The sequence below is a fragment of the Formica exsecta genome, unplaced genomic scaffold (assembly GCF_003651465.1).
Source record: "Formica exsecta isolate Colony F162 unplaced genomic scaffold, ASM365146v1 scaffold122, whole genome shotgun sequence".
NCBI lineage: Eukaryota > Metazoa > Arthropoda > Insecta > Hymenoptera > Formicidae > Formica > Formica exsecta.
The window spans coordinates 2105160-2127419 of NW_021848556.1; the positions used below are offsets into that span (position 1 = coordinate 2105160).

The following is a 22260-nucleotide window of genomic DNA, read 5'->3' on the forward strand; positions in this document are numbered from 1 at the left end:
ATTCTGTACTTCTTTTAAGATTATCTTTTTATCAGAATATTTCAATTTGATTTAAGATACAACTTTACAATGTAATATTCTGATGAATTAAAATGATCAATATTGTTGAATAAAAAAAGCTTTGCAATACTCATGCTTTATAATTATTTATCCTATATACATCTTTCTATCTTTCATTGTTTAATTAAGTATAAAATTATAGTAGAATAATGAGATACACCGAATATATTTTTATTTGCGATGACTTGAAAGATTCTATAGATATAGATAAATATTAGCATTACACTTATAGTCATCACATACATATAGATAATATAATTCTAAAAATTTTTTATTAAAGATGAACTTATCCTATATCTGTTCTATATTTATTGCAGATCGCACCGTGCTATTGTGGTACACGAAGGATTTCACGTCGAAAAATCGTAAATCTTTGCGCGTTAACATAGAATTTGATCACGCAACTTTGATACGCTGGTCCCCGGACGGAAAGGCATTCATTATTCACAAAGCCATGGCTAATACCATCGAGGTGTATAAGATCGCAAAGAAATCTGATGGTTATTTAGCATCTGCGACCAAGGCGCTGGAATTTCCGCGGGTATATTATAATATTACTTACTTAAAATATCTCTTCTTCGCTATGTTATATTTCTGCTAACGTTTTTTTTTGTTTTGATAATAAAATAGTGATAAAAAATATAAAAATGTATCATATACTGTTCAATTTAATTGCTGAAAAGTTAACTACTATGTAAATCTGTTATTTTGTAAGATTACGTATGTGCACACTATATATCAATTATTTTTATCCTTAGCGTCACACCGAAGATGTTGTCGGAATGGATATCGCATCCACCGGGAAGTACATCATCACGTGCAGTACTGCAAACGATCTTATCATATGGGATTTGAAAGGACAACCGCTAGCAACTGTGGAGATGCATCTAGGATCTACTCATCGTGCGCGTATATCACCTTGTGGTCGATTCGTTGCTGCCTCTGGTAAACATACGCGATTTTCGCTGAAGAATGTCGTTAACTATATATACAAGCTCAGAAATACAAAATTATATTAATAAAATCATATATTGCAAGGTTTTACACCGGAAGTGAACGTATGGGAAGTGGTGTTCGGTAAATCCGGAGAGTTTAAACAAGTAATAAAAGCATTCGATCTCGCTGGGCATACATCCGGGGTCCACGACTTCGCTTTTAGCGCTGACACAAGTCGTATGGCCACTGTGTCCAAGGACGGGACATATCGTTTCTATGATATAAAAAGTAACGCACAGTATTATTTATTGGTGAAACCACAAAATTCGAACAATAAGTATAAGAAAATTCTCTTTTCAGTCGAATTCGAGAAAGGGGAAGATCCGCATCTTTTGATGACTGGAACCTGGGACAATATGGCTCCGGCAAGCCTGGCTTTATCACCGAATGCGGAAGTCCTGGTGATCGCGCATGGATCGTCTATATCATTTTATTCTACCATTACCGGTGTTCTGGATACCACTATACAAGACATCTTTGTCGGTAATTATACAATCTATCGGTCTTCGTGTGACGTTCACTTAGAACTCGATAAACTTTTATTATTTTTATAGAGCCTATAACATGTTTGGCTTTCGACGCTATGGGAGAATACATATTAGTTGCTGGTGATAAACACATCAAGATTTTCCGCAATGTCACTGGATATCGAACTGCGATAGAATCTGCTAAGCGCAAACTGGAGCAGAGACAGACCCAGGCAACAAAGGAACGCCTTGAAAAGATGATTCGCGACAATAAAGAATTACTCGAAAAGATGGAAGAGAAATGTCCAGAATAACATTAACTTACTCCCTTTTCTCGTTTTATGTGAGATGCCAAAATTAATTAAAAATAAAATAAAATTATATTCTTGAAAGGTTTAATGCTTTCTATATCATGTAAATATTGATACATGAATTTATCTATTTTCTGCAAATAAAAATAATTTTCACAAATGCATAAATGTATGACTCTAAATCTGTTCAATTCTTAATGTCATGTGTAGATTTTCAAAATTTACATAGATTTATAAGAAAAGTTTGAAATTTATATAAAAAGTATTTTTAACATTTATGTAAATTTTGAAAAGTTATGGACAATATTGAGAATAAAATTATTCTTTTAATTTTATTCTATTTCTGCTCCATTCTGGTCCATATATCATGCATTCCTTATATTGCATAAAATTCAAACTCATGTTCCAGTACGATGTGGAACAATAAAAGAGAATGAATACAATAAAATTGTATGTCTTCTAAAGATTTTTTACATAAAGAGAGAAACAAAAAGAGATTCTAATATTCTTTTATGTATTATGAATAAAATGTGTAATTAACAAATTCTCTCTTCTAATTTTTTATATTTACCACAGATTCCATCGAGTATGATGATATCAGAATTTGAATTGACTACAAAAACTGTAAATATCTATTAACTTTTGAACAATAAATTTTAAAAATAATTTGAATAAGTACAATTTTAAAACACGCTTTGTTTGAAATTAATTTGAAGTCGCAATAATGGGTACGCATCACACACACATAAATTATCACATTACAGATACTGTTGAAACAATATTTATTGTTACTCTTACATTTTTGACTACCAGGTGTGCTCAAGAAGATAATTATAATTTTCATTAGATTTGTATAACAATGAAGTACACAGAATTGGAATTGTTCACGCATTTTTATACTCTCATAACGTGCCTTTTTCTTTTTGATAAAAATGTGGCCTTTTCTAACAAACTACAAAAAGTTTTTCTATATAATATAAGAAACTATGTACAAAATAGTATCCTTGGCATCATAAGTTGCAAACTATAAACTTGGGCAATGGAACGTGCGATTATGCATGATTGCTCACGTTCGAGAACACGTTTTTGTATAACTTTTGGACAAAAGTGTCTGACACATTCGGTGAAAATACACACAACATCTAACTTAAAGGATATCTTGTGTGGTTTTGTTATATTTTTATTAGATTATTGACATTACTGTCAAAAGAAATATTTTATAGACTCGAATTATTTTAAAACTGTATATATTTTCTTGTTTAATAAAAGAGAAAAGAATACTATGAAAAGAATAATTTTTATTGCTGCATAGAAAAAATATATTGAATGTGTCGTTATTTTTAATGGAAAGTTCTGTTGCTTTTGGACAGTGATATATTTCAATATCATGTTTTTTTTAAACATATACGAATGCTGACTATACTGCAAAATCAGCAGCAGTGAAATAAAATAGAATCCTGCAAAATTCAACACAAATGCAAGAATAGATATCCTTGAAATCAAATACTAGTGTAACTTTATCATTGGTATCACATTTATTGCATTACATGTTTATTACGCTAAATTATACATTATAGAGTTAAGGTTAGTTTAAAAAAAAATTAAATTTGCGATATATATTTTTTCATTGAAAAACATATTTCGTTTAAAGAATCATGAGAAATCTGACAACAAAAATATAATGTAAACAATATGATATTAATTATATATAATTTATAAGATTAAACTATGCAAAACAGCTCTAAAATATGTACTTAATAAGAATTATATGTACTACATAAGAATTTTATTTCAAAAATTATTTTGTATTCACGTAATAACAATGGAAATGCAATACCTATCATTTTTGCGTTATTGTAAATAATAAAAATCCTCACGCGATTTATATGGATAGGATAATTATACATTTGTTAACATATTATTGAAACTATAATAATATTAAATACCGGTTTATATATATAATCAATATCTGGCACTTAATGGCAGATCATATTTCAAAACTCAATTTTGTATATTTATCCATTTATGCAAAATATTTAAAGTTATGTGGAAAACGAAAGACATTTTAACAATGATACATTACATTGATACAAATTATTATGCATGATTTTAAGTGCTTCTCTATTATACTAATTAAAGATGCCATCACACATTATCATTGAGTGAAAAAGTTACAAAATATGGTCTTGATCACACAATTTCATATAGGGTAAATTTTTTGTTAGTTCCTCATCCGCTTTGCGTTTTTCTTTTTTACATGTCATGTGCATATGCACGCGCATGTGAAAGTAAAATAAGATCAAACCTCTATTTGTATCAGTGCGTATTATAATAAATAGATGCAATTTTTATTTCTTCTCCTTGTCCATTTCAGTAACCTCTTTTTTGACAGAAGTTTTATTGTCAGATTTCTTGTCTTTATCTATGTCCATGGGTTCCTTCTTCACTTGGACTTTATTATCTCCCCACCTCGTATCAGTTTTAAATTTATTTTCCATCTCTGAACCATTTATCTCATTGCCAACCTTTTCATCTTGAATTTCTACTACCTCTACTTTTCTTGTATCACTCTGCATCATTTTTGCTGCTATATGGTAAATATTTTTTACTGCAGTTAGATAAGTATGGCAATCAGTCTGTAAACATAAAAAAATAATATCGTAATCGTTTTTTTTTTTTTTTTTTTTTTTAAATTGGATGCACATAACAAAAAACAAATATACTTACAGAAACTTTCTTGAGCTTTTCTTCTGTGCTTCGCAATTTATCTTTGTACATTTTTAAATCTTCCGAAAGATTTTTAATATTATTAGTTTGTTTTGTGGATTTTTCATTGACTATAGTTAGTTCATGCTGAATTTCCATCATACGATCTTCAGTGTCTAAACGCGCTTTCTCAGATCTTTTCAATTGACCAACGAGTTTTTCTACATCCAATAAGGAGCCTTTGTACAAAACAATACCTTCTGGAATTTCTTCGTCGCCTTTTTCTAAAATGCATCTTCGCGCCCTTTTCGAAGGCGGTCCGCTTCCCACAAATACTGGTAATAATTTCTTATTTCCTAGAAATGTATATGGGGTAATAATTAGTATTAATAGGCATATTGTATTATAATAATATATTTTTATGTTAAGAAGGTACATTACCGAGAGCAAGTGAACGCAATATATCTTCCTCATTTTCTGCTTTGGTCGATTCACCTCTATCACTTTCTTTATCGTCCTTCTTCTCGTCCTTTAAATCATCTTCTTTCGATTTATCTGTCAATTTGCGATAATGCAAAGAATCTCTCGTAACAACCTTTTGCACTAGTTTTCGTACTTGAGCTCTTGATAAATTCAGTCCCAGAGTGTAAATAAGTTCTTCTATATCCTTATCAAATATATATCCGCAATGTGTCTGATCGAAATACACAAATGACAGCAGAAGGTAAGGATCATATGTGTACAGTTTTGTTTTCCGTTTCTTTCCATCTTTGTCTCTATCCCTTCTACCATCTTTTACAGAATCGTCATCCTGTACAAATAATTACATAATATGTCATAAAATATATATATATAAACAAACATTTATATAGATTATATATTCCATAAATGTTATCCGTTTGTACAATTATAAAGTTTTTCAGCGCTTGAAGACAGTATTTTTATACAAGATATATAGAATAAAATATATAAAGAATAAATTTTTACATCAGATTCATCTTCTTCATCTTCCTCTTCGTCGTCATTTTTATCCTTTTCTTTGTCTTTATCATCTATTTTACTTTTTGCATCTTTGTCATCCTTCTTATCTTTGGCTTCTTCTCTCTTCTTATCATCCCGTTTTTCATCCTTTTTACTAGATTTTTTCTCATCTTCCTTCCTCTTATCGTCTTTCTTGTCATCTCTCTTATCATCCTTCTTATCTTTCTTTTTATCTTCGTCCTTCTCCTTAATTTTTTCGGGGAGGTTGGACAATGAACGATAAATGCGGAAGCCGAAATCTCGCATCAACATTTCGTTGAACAGTTCAGCAAAAAGAGATACTTCAAAAGAATGCTCCTATATGCAAAAGATTAAATGTATAAATTATCTTTTTTAAAATAAACTAATTTAAAAAATAATTTTAAAATAGGAAAAAAACCTTGGTATCTTCCGGCCTATAATCTAATAATACGCTCAAAGACATAACCGTGCAGTCAAATTTTCCACTCTTGGCCATTCTAGAGGGGTGAACGATAATATGCGATGAATCGGGTAAAGTGTATCTCTTCTCGAGTACGGCACGTTCACGTTCGTAAAGCTTTCTCTTATCTTCATCATGCTAAATAAATAAAAATTAATGATTTTTAATACTTAGATATTTTCAAGATATAATTTAATACATAATATCCGCATATATACATGCAATAAATATTTATAATTTTGTAAAATATATCTATTACTTACATCTTTGCTATCTCTAAATTTTTTATCGTCCTCTTCCTTCGATTGCGGCGAAACATCTTCTTCATTGTCATCTTCATCTTGCCGACCTTCCTCTTTGGCTTGTTCCGACTTTACAGCTTTCAAAAGTCTCGCTAGCAATTGCGACTTCAAGCCTTTCGAGCTCAAGTTACGAGCTGCCAGTTCTTGACGCAATTCGTTTACCTATATTGGATAATACATTAAATTTTGATTTAAAAAAGTAATAGAATAAAGATAAGAGTTTTATGTTAAATGCATTTAAGTACTAACGTTCATCGATTTCGGATCTAGCTCGGAGTAGTGCGTAGGATCTTTCTTCTCAGGCATAGAATCATCCTGAAAGAAGAAAGTGCACGTTAGTAAGAAGCAGAAGTAAAAAGCCCAGAGAGAAAACTACAAAACAGAAGCAGCCCCTATAACGAAACGAAACCACTCCCTCTTCATTCTTTCATCATTCTCTACTTTTTTCAACACTCTCTCTCGCATTATAACGATATAAACATATCTTCATTCACGATGACCGTCAAATATGACTTAATAACTGCTAGAATCTCATAGTGTCCTGGCTCTGGTGTCTGTGTGTTATGGATAATATCAATAAGGTTGTAGTATATAACGATGATTAAATAAAAACTTTTGAATGAGATTTTCTCAATGTTGGTGAAGGTTTCAGGAAAGGGAATGGCTCAGCTGTGCTCTTCTCCGAGCTAGGCTTGCTTGCTTCTCTTGTTAATGCAATGTGACTGCCATTGGCTAAGGGAGCGATACATTATCCGTCGATCCTCTCCGACATTTAAAAGCATTTGCATTAAGTATTTCTCGTTAACTTACAAAATAAAATAGTGATTTTAATATAAGTTATGAGATACGTACTTATACTTTGCCTTATTAAGAATTATACATGATGCTTTAATTTTTTTTTTGCGATATAAATGATACTTATTCCATAAAACAAAACGTTTATTTTATGGAAGAAGTCAAATCTATAAACATATATTTCATTCAAAAAGCTCAGTCTAATCATTCACTAACAATATATTTGATTTTTAAAACTACTGTCACAATACAACATATCTGTGCATTATAACCCAACATACCCAAATTATGACTTTTTTTTAACTGACAGTAAATGCAATCCATTGCATAAAAAAGAAAAAGAAAGGAAAAAAAATGATGGCGAGAAATAGCGCCTATAAGATAGATTGATCTACTATAGGATCGATGAACAAGTATAGCCTATTGAAAATCCAGTTTAGTAATGGGAAGAAACGGTGGCACGAATATATATATATATATATATATATAAATATAAAAAGGTATAAAAATAAAAAAAATAGAATACAATAAAATTAATAGTAATAAGCTTAAGTTAAACTTAAAGATAGTCATTTGAATAAAATTAAAATTGTATAAGGAGCCTTTGTACAAAACAATACCTTCTGGAATTTCTTCGTCGCCTTTTTCTAAAATGCATCTTCGCGCCCTTTTCGAAGGCGGTCCGCTTCCCACAAATACTGGTAATAATTTCTTATTTCCTAGAAATGTATATGGGGTAATAATTAGTATTAATAGGCATATTGTATTATAATAATATATTTTTATGTTAAGAAGGTACATTACCGAGAGCAAGTGAACGCAATATATCTTCCTCATTTTCTGCTTTGGTCGATTCACCTCTATCACTTTCTTTATCGTCCTTCTTCTCGTCCTTTAAATCATCTTCTTTCGATTTATCTGTCAATTTGCGATAATGCAAAGAATCTCTCGTAACAACCTTTTGCACTAGTTTTCGTACTTGAGCTCTTGATAAATTCAGTCCCAGAGTGTAAATAAGTTCTTCTATATCCTTATCAAATATATATCCGCAATGTGTCTGATCGAAATACACAAATGACAGCAGAAGGTAAGGATCATATGTGTACAGTTTTGTTTTCCGTTTCTTTCCATCTTTGTCTCTATCCCTTCTACCATCTTTTACAGAATCGTCATCCTGTACAAATAATTACATAATATGTCATAAAATATATATATATAAACAAACATTTATATAGATTATATATTCCATAAATGTTATCCGTTTGTACAATTATAAAGTTTTTCAGCGCTTGAAGACAGTATTTTTATACAAGATATATAGAATAAAATATATAAAGAATAAATTTTTACATCAGATTCATCTTCTTCATCTTCCTCTTCGTCGTCATTTTTATCCTTTTCTTTGTCTTTATCATCTATTTTACTTTTTGCATCTTTGTCATCCTTCTTATCTTTGGCTTCTTCTCTCTTCTTATCATCCCGTTTTTCATCCTTTTTACTAGATTTTTTCTCATCTTCCTTCCTCTTATCGTCTTTCTTGTCATCTCTCTTATCATCCTTCTTATCTTTCTTTTTATCTTCGTCCTTCTCCTTAATTTTTTCGGGGAGGTTGGACAATGAACGATAAATGCGGAAGCCGAAATCTCGCATCAACATTTCGTTGAACAGTTCAGCAAAAAGAGATACTTCAAAAGAATGCTCCTATATGCAAAAGATTAAATGTATAAATTATCTTTTTTAAAATAAACTAATTTAAAAAATAATTTTAAAATAGGAAAAAAACCTTGGTATCTTCCGGCCTATAATCTAATAATACGCTCAAAGACATAACCGTGCAGTCAAATTTTCCACTCTTGGCCATTCTAGAGGGGTGAACGATAATATGCGATGAATCGGGTAAAGTGTATCTCTTCTCGAGTACGGCACGTTCACGTTCGTAAAGCTTTCTCTTATCTTCATCATGCTAAATAAATAAAAATTAGTGATTTTTAATACTTAGATATTTTCAAGATATAATTTAATACATAATATCCGCATATATACATGCAATAAATATTTATAATTTTGTAAAATATATCTATTACTTACATCTTTGCTATCTCTAAATTTTTTATCGTCCTCTTCCTTCGATTGCGGCGAAACATCTTCTTCATTGTCATCTTCATCTTGCCGACCTTCCTCTTTGGCTTGTTCCGACTTTACAGCTTTCAAAAGTCTCGCTAGCAATTGCGACTTCAAGCCTTTCGAGCTCAAGTTACGAGCTGCCAGTTCTTGACGCAATTCGTTTACCTATATTGGATAATACATTAAATTTTGATTTAAAAAAGTAATAGAATAAAGATAAGAGTTTTATGTTAAATGCATTTAAGTACTAACGTTCATCGATTTCGGATCTAGCTCGGAGTAGTGCGTAGGATCTTTCTTCTCAGGCATAGAATCATCCTGAAAGAAGAAAGTGCACGTTAGTAAGAAGCAGAAGTAAAAAGCCCAGAGAGAAAACTACAAAACAGAAGCAGCCCCTATAACGAAACGAAACCACTCCCTCTTCATTCTTTCATCATTCTCTACTTTTTTCAACACTCTCTCTCGCATTATAACGATATAAACATATCTTCATTCACGATGACCGTCAAATATGACTTAATAACTGCTAGAATCTCATAGTGTCCTGGCTCTGGTGTCTGTGTGTTATGGATAATATCAATAAGGTTGTAGTATATAACGATGATTAAATAAAAACTTTTGAATGAGATTTTCTCAATGTTGGTGAAGGTTTCAGGAAAGGGAATGGCTCAGCTGTGCTCTTCTCCGAGCTAGGCTTGCTTGCTTCTCTTGTTAATGCAATGTGACTGCCATTGGCTAAGGGAGCGATACATTATCCGTCGATCCTCTCCGACATTTAAAAGCATTTGCATTAAGTATTTCTCGTTAACTTACAAAATAAAATAGTGATTTTAATATAAGTTATGAGATACGTACTTATACTTTGCCTTATTAAGAATTATACATGATGCTTTAATTTTTTTTTTGCGATATAAATGATACTTATTCCATAAAACAAAACGTTTATTTTATGGAAGAAGTCAAATCTATAAACATATATTTCATTCAAAAAGCTCAGTCTAATCATTCACTAACAATATATTTGATTTTTAAAACTACTGTCACAATACAACATATCTGTGCATTATAACCCAACATACCCAAATTATGACTTTTTTTTAACTGACAGTAAATGCAATCCATTGCATAAAAAAGAAAAAGAAAGGAAAAAAAATGATGGCGAGAAATAGCGCCTATAAGATAGATTGATCTACTATAGGATCGATGAACAAGTATAGCCTATTGAAAATCCAGTTTAGTAATGGGAAGAAACGGTGGCACGAATATATATATATATATATATAAATATAAAAAGGTATAAAAATATGGCATGATGTTGGCAGTGCCTTTTGATCAGCGACGGCAGCCTCATCGGTCTCATTGGCAGCATCCAAATCGTCGGTGTTAGAAGAGGCACGCAGCAACTTTCGCTCCAATTGTTTCTTATAGTTGAGTTGTAGCCCGTCCCATTCCAATCTGGTAGGTACACAGCTCCAAACATCTGGGAGAAATAGTATGACGGTTTCAACGCGAGAGGGTACCACTCGCCCGGACTTGTGGGTCGTTTCTGCGCGTCTGTAGTAGAGTTCCAGGAAGCGGTACCTGTGCCGCAAGGAAAAACAATACCCAAACGTCAACTCAGGTTAATGGCGCTTAGCGTTGCCTTATATGCTAAGTGTTCGTTCGCTTGTTCGTAAAGCCCACGCACTGCATACAAAGCCACGTACAGCGCACAACGTAGAGACCATTTGAGAGAGAGAAAGCACAACTTAATGGGTCACAATCATAATAATAATAGAACAATAGTGATGATTTGTCTGCCGCGACTGCTCATATATTGTCGTCGATGGGAGGGTGTGCTTGAAACCGGGATCCAGTGCAGCAATCTCCATCGGTCGCTCGTATTTAGAGAACAAATACATACCTCCACCGCAGAGAGATCGAGCTACAATCTTAGTTTATCAAGTCAAAGAACTGATATTAAGAGTTTCTCTCTATCGAAATAGTGAATAATACATCTATCATGGATATACACCTTAACACTATAGTGTTCTACCCTGACTTTTTTTTAAATTATTTGTTTTTACGTCATATAAAAAATAAAAATTTAGAAATGTAACTTAGACAATAAAAAAGAAAAAAAAGATGAGATTTTTTGTTTAAATATAAGAAAATGCAATGAATTCCACAATTGTGACCTTCTGTATTCGTTTGCGAAATAATATTGTTGGAATGTAGAATGTAGAATGAGCAATATACGCAAAAAAAATTCAGTGATATTACATTATTCTTTGTAACGAAACGGGGCTTTAAAGAAGCAATTCTGTAAAAGTGCTTCAGAATATTAGACATTCAACAAAAAATATTGCTACTTGAAAAAGCGTACCACTGAGTGCAGCTGGATAAATCTATGCCGGTAAGTGCTTTACAGGTCCTCACGGCCGTCCTAATTAATACAGACGGATCTTTTTCAGGATTAGGCCCGTCTAATGAGGGACTCCATGGCCCACCTATGGCCATTGTCTCATTTTTGCCCCGTAAGCCTACTAAGAAATTTATAAGGCGCGTAGGATGAACGTAATCGCGATCGGGATCCCTATCTTCAGAAACGCCACAACATCTTTTGTATATCTCTTCCATGGCAGGCATAGATATGAGCATGACCTAAAAAGCAATTAAGAAATATTCAATATGCAAAACCATTTCGACATGCATGCATGTATGTATATCCCAATCCCTATCACGTTATAAATATCGGCGCATAGATACGAAATTTGAAATCGCCCGTCTCTTGTCCTATAATGACAATCGCAACACAACTTCTTGACAGACCTTTGCAGAGAACAGATAATCAGCATCCGAGGGTTCTAGTACTGCTGTATTTTCATTACACGGATCGACGTCTTTATGTGTAACATGGAAGGAGCATGGTTTATTAAGGGTAAATGGCATATGTGGTGGAAAGGCATCGACCCATCTGAAGTTAGTTGAAAAGAAGTCGCTAGGAATATACATATTTTGATAGCGTCTTCTTATCTCAAGAACATCTGCTTCAGGCCTGTGATAATAAGCAGTAATAAAACTCTGCCAATGGATACACGTCCACCACGTAAAATAGATAATAAATTGTACTTACAGGTCGAGTGCGATTTTCGGTATTTGCACCATGTAACGCGGTACAACTCTTGTACGCCGACGAGGTCTGGGCGATTTGCTTCTTCTAGTCCTTGATGGGCTTCGATCCTCCTTCTTCTCGCGTTCTCTTATTCTCTCTTCACGACGTCTCTTCCGTTCTATTTCTTCGTCATCGTTTCTCCGCTCACGTGGAGATCTTTCTCTTACTCTGCCAACCTTGTTACGATTGCTGGTAGTATTGGAATTTGTTGTACTTGTTGTGAACCTACTACAATATAATGTAAGACTTCATCAATAAAATATTGCATCTCACATTAAAGTAATTTTACATATTATAAAATCTTCTGAACCAGATATTTGAAATATTTGTTAAAACTTGAACTTGATTTCAAATATGATTTGAATACTAGTAAACAGATTCATAAACTTGTGGTAAATATGAATTATTGGACCTTAATATAGTATTAACTATACGAGCTATATTAACTGATTCTAATAATTAAGATTTGGCTAACTAAAAATCAAGTAAATATTAGTTCATGCCATTAAAATGTAAATATAAATTATATAATAACAAAGTTAATAAAGACAATAATAATAATCACTTTACCTGTTGTTGGGATTTTCTGTAGGAGGCGGTACAGCATTGTAAGTGCTTGATGTCCTATTTGGCTGTTGTTGTTGCTGTTGTTGTTGACGGTTTGATTGGTTAGTTTGTTGAGTATTTGCATTGTTGCTATTATTACTCATAGGAAGCACTTGTATTCTAGTGGCATTCCATTTGAACGGCATAGAAGGATTGTACGATGCCTCTACAAGCACACGATCTCCTACTACAGGATTAGATCCCTTCACGCATGCACTGAAAGAAAAAGTGAGATGGATTTATTAATATTTATGAAAGCAAAAGTATGAAAAAAGATTATTCTTTGATCTACTATGTTTACCTAGTTTGGAAAAATACATCTTCATCTACAAAGCCAAAATTATCATGTACTTTGGTAACAGTGCCCGTGAAAACTCTTTGCTTTGTAGACGACGAAGGTACATTCTGTTGCACCTGCTGTGGAACACCAGTTACAGAAGGTTGAAAAGCATTTGTGTTCAATGCTCGTGGTGTCGGATAAGATACTGTAGCGACTTGTGGATATAACTGTCCTGCTATACCCGATGGCAAATTTGATCCAAGGGTTGCCATTGATGCCATAGTGATATTGGGCTACACATAAAGCAAATGTAGAATCATTTATATTTTTCTTATTAAAGATAATTCATAATACATATATCAACTGTAAGGAAATACTAATTCTTGATATTTACCTGTTGTAGTCCCAGACTTTGTTGGTATACTTGTTGAGTTTGTTGTTGATACTGCACCATTGGCTGCCCTCCGATGCTGCCCATAGCTTGACCTAACATTTGCTGCTGGATATTCTGTATACCTTGGCCTTTCACACACAAATACAGTTAAAAATCATTATACACATCACGATATAAATTGTATCAATCAAAATTTTAATACTGCTTTATTGTCATATCGAATAATTGTATTATACATCACGAATACTATATAAGAAAAAGATACCAAGAAAGTAACAATACTTGATATTGTTTTATTTCGGTAGCAGTGCATATAATCTTTGAAAAAGACGTTTTATTTAAACTAAAAGTTTCGCGAGAAAGATACGATTAATATAACGCGAAAACATTCAAAAAAAAATCAATGGGGATAAAAGAAGTAAATAACAGTTTCTCTAGAGATATCGTGTCGTTTCAGCGATCGTTACACTTTAGAGGTCATCGGAAAATCGAGAAGGCTTGTCGCACGATTTTCGAAAAAAACTTCGCCAACGACATAGCGCGTTTGCATAATAGATCGCAGATGATCCGTCAACTCGCGTAAATCGGCAGCGGAAAGAAGTTTGGCGACATCGTCGCGATCGTATTGCAGACGGGACGATGACCAAGGTGATCCCGTTCTCGTTACGGAAAGAAAGCGAGCATTACGCGGACTCACCTGCATTGCGGACCCACGGTGGGTTCTTGCCGCCGCCGAAGGGTGACAGATTGCTCATTATGCCGAAGTATCAGGCCGATTTATCGAGACACCTCTGTGAGAATATATGCGTGTATGTGTACAAACGCGACGGTAAATCTGGCAGGCACTCGCGTTCAGCGTCCTTCATTCGGGCGCCATGTTTTCACACGTACTACGCGAGTCGGAGCTCGGAGCAGCGTCCGGTTTGCGGTAGGAAAATCGCGCGCTAACCACTTCCGGTTCCGAAATATCTCCTCGAAGGATATGCGCGCGTACATCGACAAGATTGTAATATCAGATATCGCTGTGGTCTCTTATCAAATTGCGGCATCACAATCACGAATGTGTTTATTATAGTTGATATAATTTACAGGTACGTATATATTTTGGATATTTATTAAAATATCCTGAATTCTGTTTCCGCACGAAAGCGCGAGCACCTCTGTTCATTTCAATTGTACTTTTCATGTTTATCTTTCGCTCTTTCTCTCCCTAGATTTATAAAAAGATAAACAGACCTACGAAATTTATTTTTTACAGTTGCATTTTTTTATATTACCCCTTTTTGCATCCCTTTTTTAATAAAATAGATATTTATATTTCAGTGTTGGAGAGAAAAAGGGGAGAGAAGTGAAGAGAAGCTACGTGAAGTGAGCTACATAAGCAAAATAACAAATCTCTGATTGGTCCGTGGAGAAGCGCAAGTTTCGATAAATTTGAATCGTCGGTTAAACACAAAACGCGTCGCGATGGAGTTGCAGAGCTCGAATCGCGCTTCGTATTAAATCTATTTTTCGTAATTATTACCGTTTAAAAGTGAATTCCGTGCGCGACAGAGAATATCTAATGAAAGTGCGGTACGTAAGTGTAATAAACATCGCGCATGATCGTTATATTATACGCCAATATCGCGATTTCGATGATCCGTTGTTGCATATCCAGAGTGGATCGAAATCCACTTTGCGTATTTCGCGTTATCTCTTCGCATAAATCGAGAGTGCAATGGATGCAAATTACTTGCGATCATTACCAGGTACGTATTGTTCTGTAATATGTGAATAGCATTTGATAAATGTATTAGGTATTAATCATGTTTCTCGAAGAATTGAGAATTTCACATTTTTGCGATATTCAGACAAAACATGTTTAATTATATCTCATAGCATTTTTCTAAACTTTAATAAACATATAAACAAAGATTTTGTAAAAGATTGGAGAAAATTCAAGATTGTGAAATTATGTATATCTAGATTTTTCACACAAATTAAATGAATTACAAATACGTATATTTATACTTATACGTATTAATTTACATTTTTCAATTCTTTTAAATTCCCCAAAATTATACAAAAAATATATAATAAACATGAAATTAATATATAGAATCGAGCAATTTATCTGTATCTACCAAGTTATATATTTCAAGTTAGATATTTTTTAAATCTCTTTCTCTTTCTTTCTCTCTAAGTGAATCATTAATTTTCATGGTTTTCGAATACGTCAAGTCGAGTTAGTTTCATTTAATCGCTTTATTCTCTCGTAAAATTCTTCCCAATTATGTACAAAAATATAATGAGAATCATTACAGAGTTCGTAACGTTAGGTACATGACGCGATACGCTTTTTCACTGCGACCGCAGCCTTTCGCGCTTTCTTTAAATCTTTGAAGTGCGCCCAGTGAATATGAAATTGTGACATATGACATGGTACATTACACAATAATAATATGCGCAGATTATCCTTCTATGAACACGTAAAGTATCGTTTTATTATTTAGCACTGTGTCATGCAATTTTATATGGCTGTTTGCAATTGGCGCAAAATCTATTATATGACACAAAAATGTCCAGAAGATATCTTTGCAATGTTTTTTAGCACGTTTCTTTCGTTAATTTTTAATTTACGAAAAATTTAAGTTTTAATTTTTTAAAAGAATATGAATTTTGAATTAAAAAAAATAAAAGTTAAAAAACACGATACACATATTAAAGTATTATTGGAAATATAAGAAAGTCAATGTATTAATCTTTGCGCTGTATGTATTAATCTACTGCGCTAATTCATCGTCAATAAAGACAGCCACTTTTTCTATAGAAAAAATTACATAGGTTTATAAAGGATTAAAATTGTCTTGCAAAACCGTAGACATTAGAATTGACGTAGTTTCTCGTATAAAAGTATTGTGCGTTCGATGCATAAAAAAGAATCTTTGTTCGCTTGCTTAAATTGATAAAATACAATAAAATAAAAAATGCAATAGCAACGATATCTTCGTAGAAAAAATATCGCGTTCATATTAGTACAAAAAGATCGGAAGCTTCTTCTTGTCTTATCAGCGAAGTTTTTCCATTCATTTAGTTACCTGGTGAGGAACAAAGATTTAACGCGATCTTTTGATTGTTCACATTCCACGTTTCGTCAATCAATATAAGGTATTTCATTGACATATGCATGACAGTTGCAGATTTAGTATTCTTTAAAAACGGCTAAAAAATGGCTATGGATCGTGATATTCATAAAAAGTCATAATTTACGACTCGCTGACAAAAGCTGCTTTGTTGTGTGATGCTATCTCGCCAAAATGTCTTTTTCTTAAATGTGCTAATTAGCACATTATATATATTATGTTGTGTTCATAATACCATTGTATCACAAATTAAATAAGACTGTGATAATGCATAACAATAGATCTAACTATTAATTAGTTCAACTTTTATATATATATATATCGCAGTATTGTGTGTAAGATACCCACGCACAAAATCTATCTTCTTGAACACTCAAGAGCTGACTGAATATTTCTCTTAATTTATGTTCCGCTTTTAATTCTCGCCTTTCTCCCATTCATATGAAATTTTGTTCACACTCTGTCATTCAATTATGGCAGTTTTTTAGATTATGTGTATGCGTTTTGCCATTTGCTCTTCATTATAATAGTTATTCTCTTATGCTTATGCTTATGCTAAGCCGGGGCAACAAAGCTAAGTACATGTTCGTTATACATATAATAAATAATCAAATTTGTACGATGCAAAATCTGTAATGTCAACTGTAATATCAATTCCCGAGAATGTATTGCAATAGATCGGAAATCAAAGTTATTGTGTTCGTGCATAAAAAATTAACCCTAGTATACATATAACGCGACCTATGGAAATATACATCCAATATAATTTCAACATATTTTTGCAATTATACCCGGATTTACACAAGTGAACTATGCAAGCCTACAATCAAGCGTCATTATACACATCATTTTCTGCAATTTTCTGATAGTTTATGTCATATTATACATAAATAAATTGTAGAAGGTTCAAATATTTCATAAAAATTAGTAAATAATATAGAAGAGAGAGATAAGAATTCGATAACAAAAGATAAAACTTAATTGTAATCTTTAACAATTTTAGAGGAAATATTCAAAACAATCATTTTCAAAAGAAACGAAAGATCGGATAGTAACTTTAGATATTCTTGGAAATAGTTAATTATTATATTAAATATCATTTTTCTATTTTATTAGGAAAGAATAGATTTTTAATTATTAATTTGCTTTCTTGGTATAAATAAAAAAATATTTAAGAAATTAGCTATTATGTGTGTGTGTGTGCAAAATATATCTTTTATACAATAGTGCATTACGATATTACAATGTCGAAATCTTGCACACACATACTGGCGTTGTGAAAGTGCGACAAAAATATACATACAAGATACATATACTTGAACAAATATTTCGAGAATGTGCTCTCGCGCGCGACTATAATTGAAGAACATTGCATTTAAGAGAAAGAGGCTGCTTCACAAACATGGAACTCGTTATCTGCATAAATGAAAAATGCACGAACGCTTTTCGACGATACTCGTTTCCGATTTGTCCCGCTAACCATCGCTAATCCTCATCTCAATTGTACGTATACTTTCATAAAGGAGCTCATTATGACGACACGATGTAAGACTATTCTACGTTTAGATCTCACTCTCGTTCGATAGAGCTATTTTATCCGCCTGTAAAAATAGCCGGTTGAGTTTATTACAATCGAGAGAAACGTTTTATCATTAAAGATTTTTATTATATGTGTTTAGATCATAAATAATATATTCATAAAAATAGGAAGTGTACAAATATATTAATCTTATAGTGCAAATATTATGATCTCTAAACATTTGCCCTGTCCCTCGAATATATTATTATTTGCGTATGTGTATACATTTTGAAACACATCCGCGTTCGTATGACTTGTTCTGTGACCGTCCGTTGTGATCAAATTTACGGATTGCGTGTAAGAAAGGCTCATTACTCAGTGCGTGCTCCCTTAAAGCTTGATTCTACGACAATAGAGCTTCGTGACTTTCGCGACTTGAAATATCGTATACTTTTTTCGATCGATTAAAGCGTTCGTGTTCTGTTGTGCACAATGATACAGAGCCGCAGTGCGGTTTATTAAAGCCACTCGTATTGAAGATCAAAGCGACGAATAAATCTTTTTCGGCAACTTATATCGTAAATACTATCGCACCATCAATGGTAGAATCAAGCTACATAATGAATTAATAATACACAGAAAGTTATATATGCTTAGTTGATAAAGTTGGCACATGTCGCTAATAATGTATAACGTTTCCATAAAGCTTTATTGTGAAACAATTATCAATAAAAAATATGAATTGCTCACGTACATATAAAATTGTCATTTTGAATAAATTATTACATTAAAATTTCGTGTTACATAAGATATAAATATAAATAATACTTTTTTAACAAATAGCTAGAAATCTCGAATGAAAAGTCTAAGGCAAACATGAAGCAAATTTACGATCACAAGTCGTCTACCATGTTCGAAAAACATGGCAAGATATATAATTATTCTGAGAAACTTGAATTATTATCAGAAAAAAACAGGTCTCAATTTTTCAAAATTAATAAATTTCTAAAAGAGAAAAAAAAAACTTTACAAATTATTAACGATTGCCAACATAATAATATAGCCAATTCTGACGTACAATATTTTGGACGAATTGATCTGTATATAATTTAATCTTATAAATTTTTAAGAATATTAAAAAGTTTTGAACACAATCAAGACTATAGAAAGAGAGAGGGAGAGGGGGGAAGAGAAGTAACAAAATAGAGTCGATGATAACGGTAAGGCGAAAGAATTTAGTTCCAGCAGTATGTCTCAATGGAAACTGATCTGAAAAATTACGTACAACTAAACAACATTCATATTTGTATTCGACATGTATACAACCAGCAAAAAATGCATGCGTAGCGAACACGTCCTCATCGATAATTCAATTATCGATGATGAATGCTCTGCATTCTTCGTCGTATGTGTGTGCTTTATCCGGCTTGCTCTCGCATTATTTTTATATTGTAGCAAATATGATCTTTCTTTAATTAGTTTAGTTAAGCTATCTGTAATTTAAAAATTGCAGCATAATTTTGTAACGCCAAATATGGAAATCATAAAGTAATTTCTTCTCTTCGCTAATTATCTTTATATATTGTTAATGATTTTCGATGATGTCATCGCAGATATTACAATCTGCAATGACATTAACAATAATGATAATGAAAATCATTAATAATATAAAAAAGATAATTACAAAGCTTTAATTTAAAGATAATTGCAAGATTCTAATTTAGAGGTCACCCACGTTTTACGTAATTTACTCGAAAATAAAAATTGCGCATCTTTTCCTAGTGATCAGTTTAATCGCGTTTTTTTCTATTTTTTTTAAATACGGACGTCGTAACAGCCGTCTTGTCGATGACACTATGTTAGTGAACACAACTTCTGCTCTGCTAACAACGCAGAATATTTAACAAGATATCTTGCTTTATACACGTCTGCTCTTTTGTCCGGAAATCTCATCGTCTCTTCGTCCTCTTTACATATGAGCATAATTTGGTTCCGCAGTTTTACGTGTAGATTCGTAGACATGTTGCGAGATAATTTTTCATGATAGACAAATGGTACGATGAGACGAGCAGATGACTGGCACACCGACTAAAATGTTCGAGCTTCCAATGAGGCCGCAACGTGTCCTAAGCGAGCTTTTTATCTGTGATGTTATTGTTGGCGACATAACCATTGTTCGTTCCATTGCTATAACAGCTGTTGTATTCCTTGTTGTAGATCGTGGCATACGAAGACACGCCGTTGTGCGTCGCGCTGCCGTTCTCGTCCAGAACCGGCATACAACCTCCACCAGACGTACTATTATACATTCTTCTTGCGGAGCTTTTACTCATGGCGCCCACATATTTCGTTTTGTAAAAGTCCGAGAACAGTCCGAGGAATAGAACACCGTGCAGACCGATCCAGATCGTGAAACTTCGCGGATAATCGCACTCGGTGAAGAGCAATTGGAACTGATGGAACATGATCAACACGAATTGAACCTGTAATCCGCACAAGCAGTTAGGTAAGTAACTGTAAAAACAATTATAGAAATTATGTTGTATAAAATTTATGTTATTTCAATGGGGGAACCAAAATATTATACATTGAATATATAACGTTTTAAATATTAGAGAAAACAGTAGTAATATTGCGCTGATGAAATAGGATTATAGAGTGAATAGGATTTTAAATTAAGAATTCAGTCAGCGATTCATTTTATTCCATTTTTTATCAATTTCATTTATTTGAGTAATTTTATTGGATCCTAGAGAGCAATTATTCTTATGATTAAGCGTTATATATTTTTTTTTTACTAGTACGAATCTTAAACTGTACTCGTTGAAACCGCTCTCCAATTCCCGCTATTAATTACTATATATATTTGAAGAAGCGATTAAAAGTATATATACTTAAACATGACATACTATAATATTTTTTATTTAGGTATTATAGTTTTTAAAGATACTTTTGAAATAAAATTGAATGACTTTATGTAACATATATTTAAAAAATAATCGGAGATATTCAATTACTGACGAAATATCAAATAAGATGCTATTTGTGAAGTAAATTTCGCGTAAAGTATACACAACACATTATAATTGTGGTTTCATGATCGCTGCAATTGTCATTTCTAAATTCGTAATAATGCGAGGTGATGCTGAACTTACCATTTGCATGCTAGTGAGGTACTTTTTCCACCAAATGTACTTCTGGAACTGTGGTCCCATTGCAGCTACCATGTAATAGAAGTACATCACGATGTGTACAAAAGTGTTTAGGAGGGCGAAGAAAGTGCTATGACCGCCCGGTGCGAATTTCACCCCCATCCATACGGAGAAGGGCATTATCCCATGATGAATTACGTGAAGCGTTGAAACGTGTTGATTCTTTTTCCTCAGAATAAAGAATAGCTAAAAAAATATGCAAAAAATTTCGATTAATTAAATTTTCTTTTTTTTTTTCGCTATTTCGATAACTGTGATTAACGTATTTCTTTAACAATTTATTTTCTTCTTAATTCTGTAACGAATATTCTTAAATTCAAAGTTTTTGAAAAGTTTTGCGTTTCGGTAGACTATAAATATAACAAATTTATAAATCACGCGATAGACAGTAGTATTGTAATAATAACTGTTCTAGAGAGAAACGAAGTTATTTTTCTACAAATTATTGGAAGAATTTCCAACAAATATCTAAAATTCAAAAATGCTAAAGTTATAAATTAATTGATTAAATATAAAATTCTCGTGTTTTTACATTTGTTTCACATAATCTAATCAATATCGATAAATGAAATAAAAATTGATACTCACCGTATCGAAGAACTCGGTGAATTTGCTAAAGTAATACCACCAGCAGGTTCTCGCCATTCTAAGGGCTATCGGACTGGACGAATAGTTCACCGGTTGGCATCGGATACTGTAGCCTTTCGCCCAACCGCTCATCAAATACTGAACATCAAATCATTCAAA

The 22260-nt window shown here is 32.6% G+C and overlaps 3 protein-coding genes across 5 annotated transcripts in view; 1 reads left to right on the forward strand and 2 right to left on the reverse strand.

Moving 5' to 3' along the window:
* LOC115245467 (transducin beta-like protein 2) overlaps positions 1-1998 on the forward strand; it is a 33729-nt gene extending 31731 nt beyond the window's left edge. The window contains exons 2-6 of the mRNA XM_029823807.1: positions 378-601; positions 819-1005; positions 1099-1284; positions 1357-1539; positions 1611-1998. Of these exons, the coding sequence (XP_029679667.1) occupies positions 378-601; positions 819-1005; positions 1099-1284; positions 1357-1539; positions 1611-1837 (1007 nt within the window). The 3' untranslated portion in view covers positions 1838-1998. The remainder of the gene's footprint in view (positions 1-377; positions 602-818; positions 1006-1098; positions 1285-1356; positions 1540-1610) is intronic.
* A 604-nt stretch (positions 1999-2602) lies between these two features.
* LOC115245550 (cell division cycle and apoptosis regulator protein 1-like) lies at positions 2603-14560 on the reverse strand. The gene is made up of 22 exons (XM_029823921.1): positions 14355-14560; positions 13658-13785; positions 13285-13556; positions 12948-13199; positions 12339-12602; positions 12035-12260; positions 11589-11866; positions 10549-10804; positions 9476-9541; positions 9188-9388; positions 8883-9062; positions 8450-8800; positions 7904-8273; positions 7659-7818; positions 7351-7357; positions 6554-6676; positions 6266-6466; positions 5961-6140; positions 5528-5878; positions 4982-5351; positions 4562-4896; positions 2603-4470 (listed from the first exon to the last, which is right to left on the reverse strand). The coding sequence occupies exons 1-22, from the start codon at positions 14410-14412 to the stop codon at positions 4183-4185; spliced, it is 4917 nt and encodes a 1638-aa protein (XP_029679781.1). The 5' UTR covers positions 14413-14560; the 3' UTR covers positions 2603-4182.
* A 1333-nt stretch (positions 14561-15893) lies between these two features.
* The window catches only part of LOC115245473 (elongation of very long chain fatty acids protein AAEL008004-like), a 49471-nt gene continuing 43104 nt past the window's right edge, over positions 15894-22260 (reverse strand). For all 3 annotated transcript variants that reach the window (XM_029823821.1, XM_029823829.1, XM_029823837.1), the window contains 3 exons: positions 22102-22239; positions 21457-21699; positions 15894-20784 (listed from right to left, as the gene is read on the reverse strand). In XM_029823821.1, the coding sequence (XP_029679681.1) occupies positions 20428-20784; positions 21457-21699; positions 22102-22239 (738 nt within the window). In that variant the 3' untranslated portion in view covers positions 15894-20427. The remainder of the gene's footprint in view (positions 20785-21456; positions 21700-22101; positions 22240-22260) is intronic.

Bases quoted from the DNA above. Each gene is read 5' to 3' on its own strand.
- LOC115245550 (XM_029823921.1), bottom strand. From the start codon at position 14,412: ATGAGCAATCTGTCACCCTTCGGCGGCGGCAAGAACCCACCGTGGGTC. The intron at 12,261-12,338 runs GTAAGTACAATT...TTATTATCACAG, and splicing joins CCGAAAATCGCACTCGACCT to GCCTGAAGCAGATGTTCTTG. The intron at 8,801-8,882 runs GTTTTTTTCCTA...TTTTGCATATAG, and splicing joins ATAGGCCGGAAGATACCAAG to GAGCATTCTTTTGAAGTATC.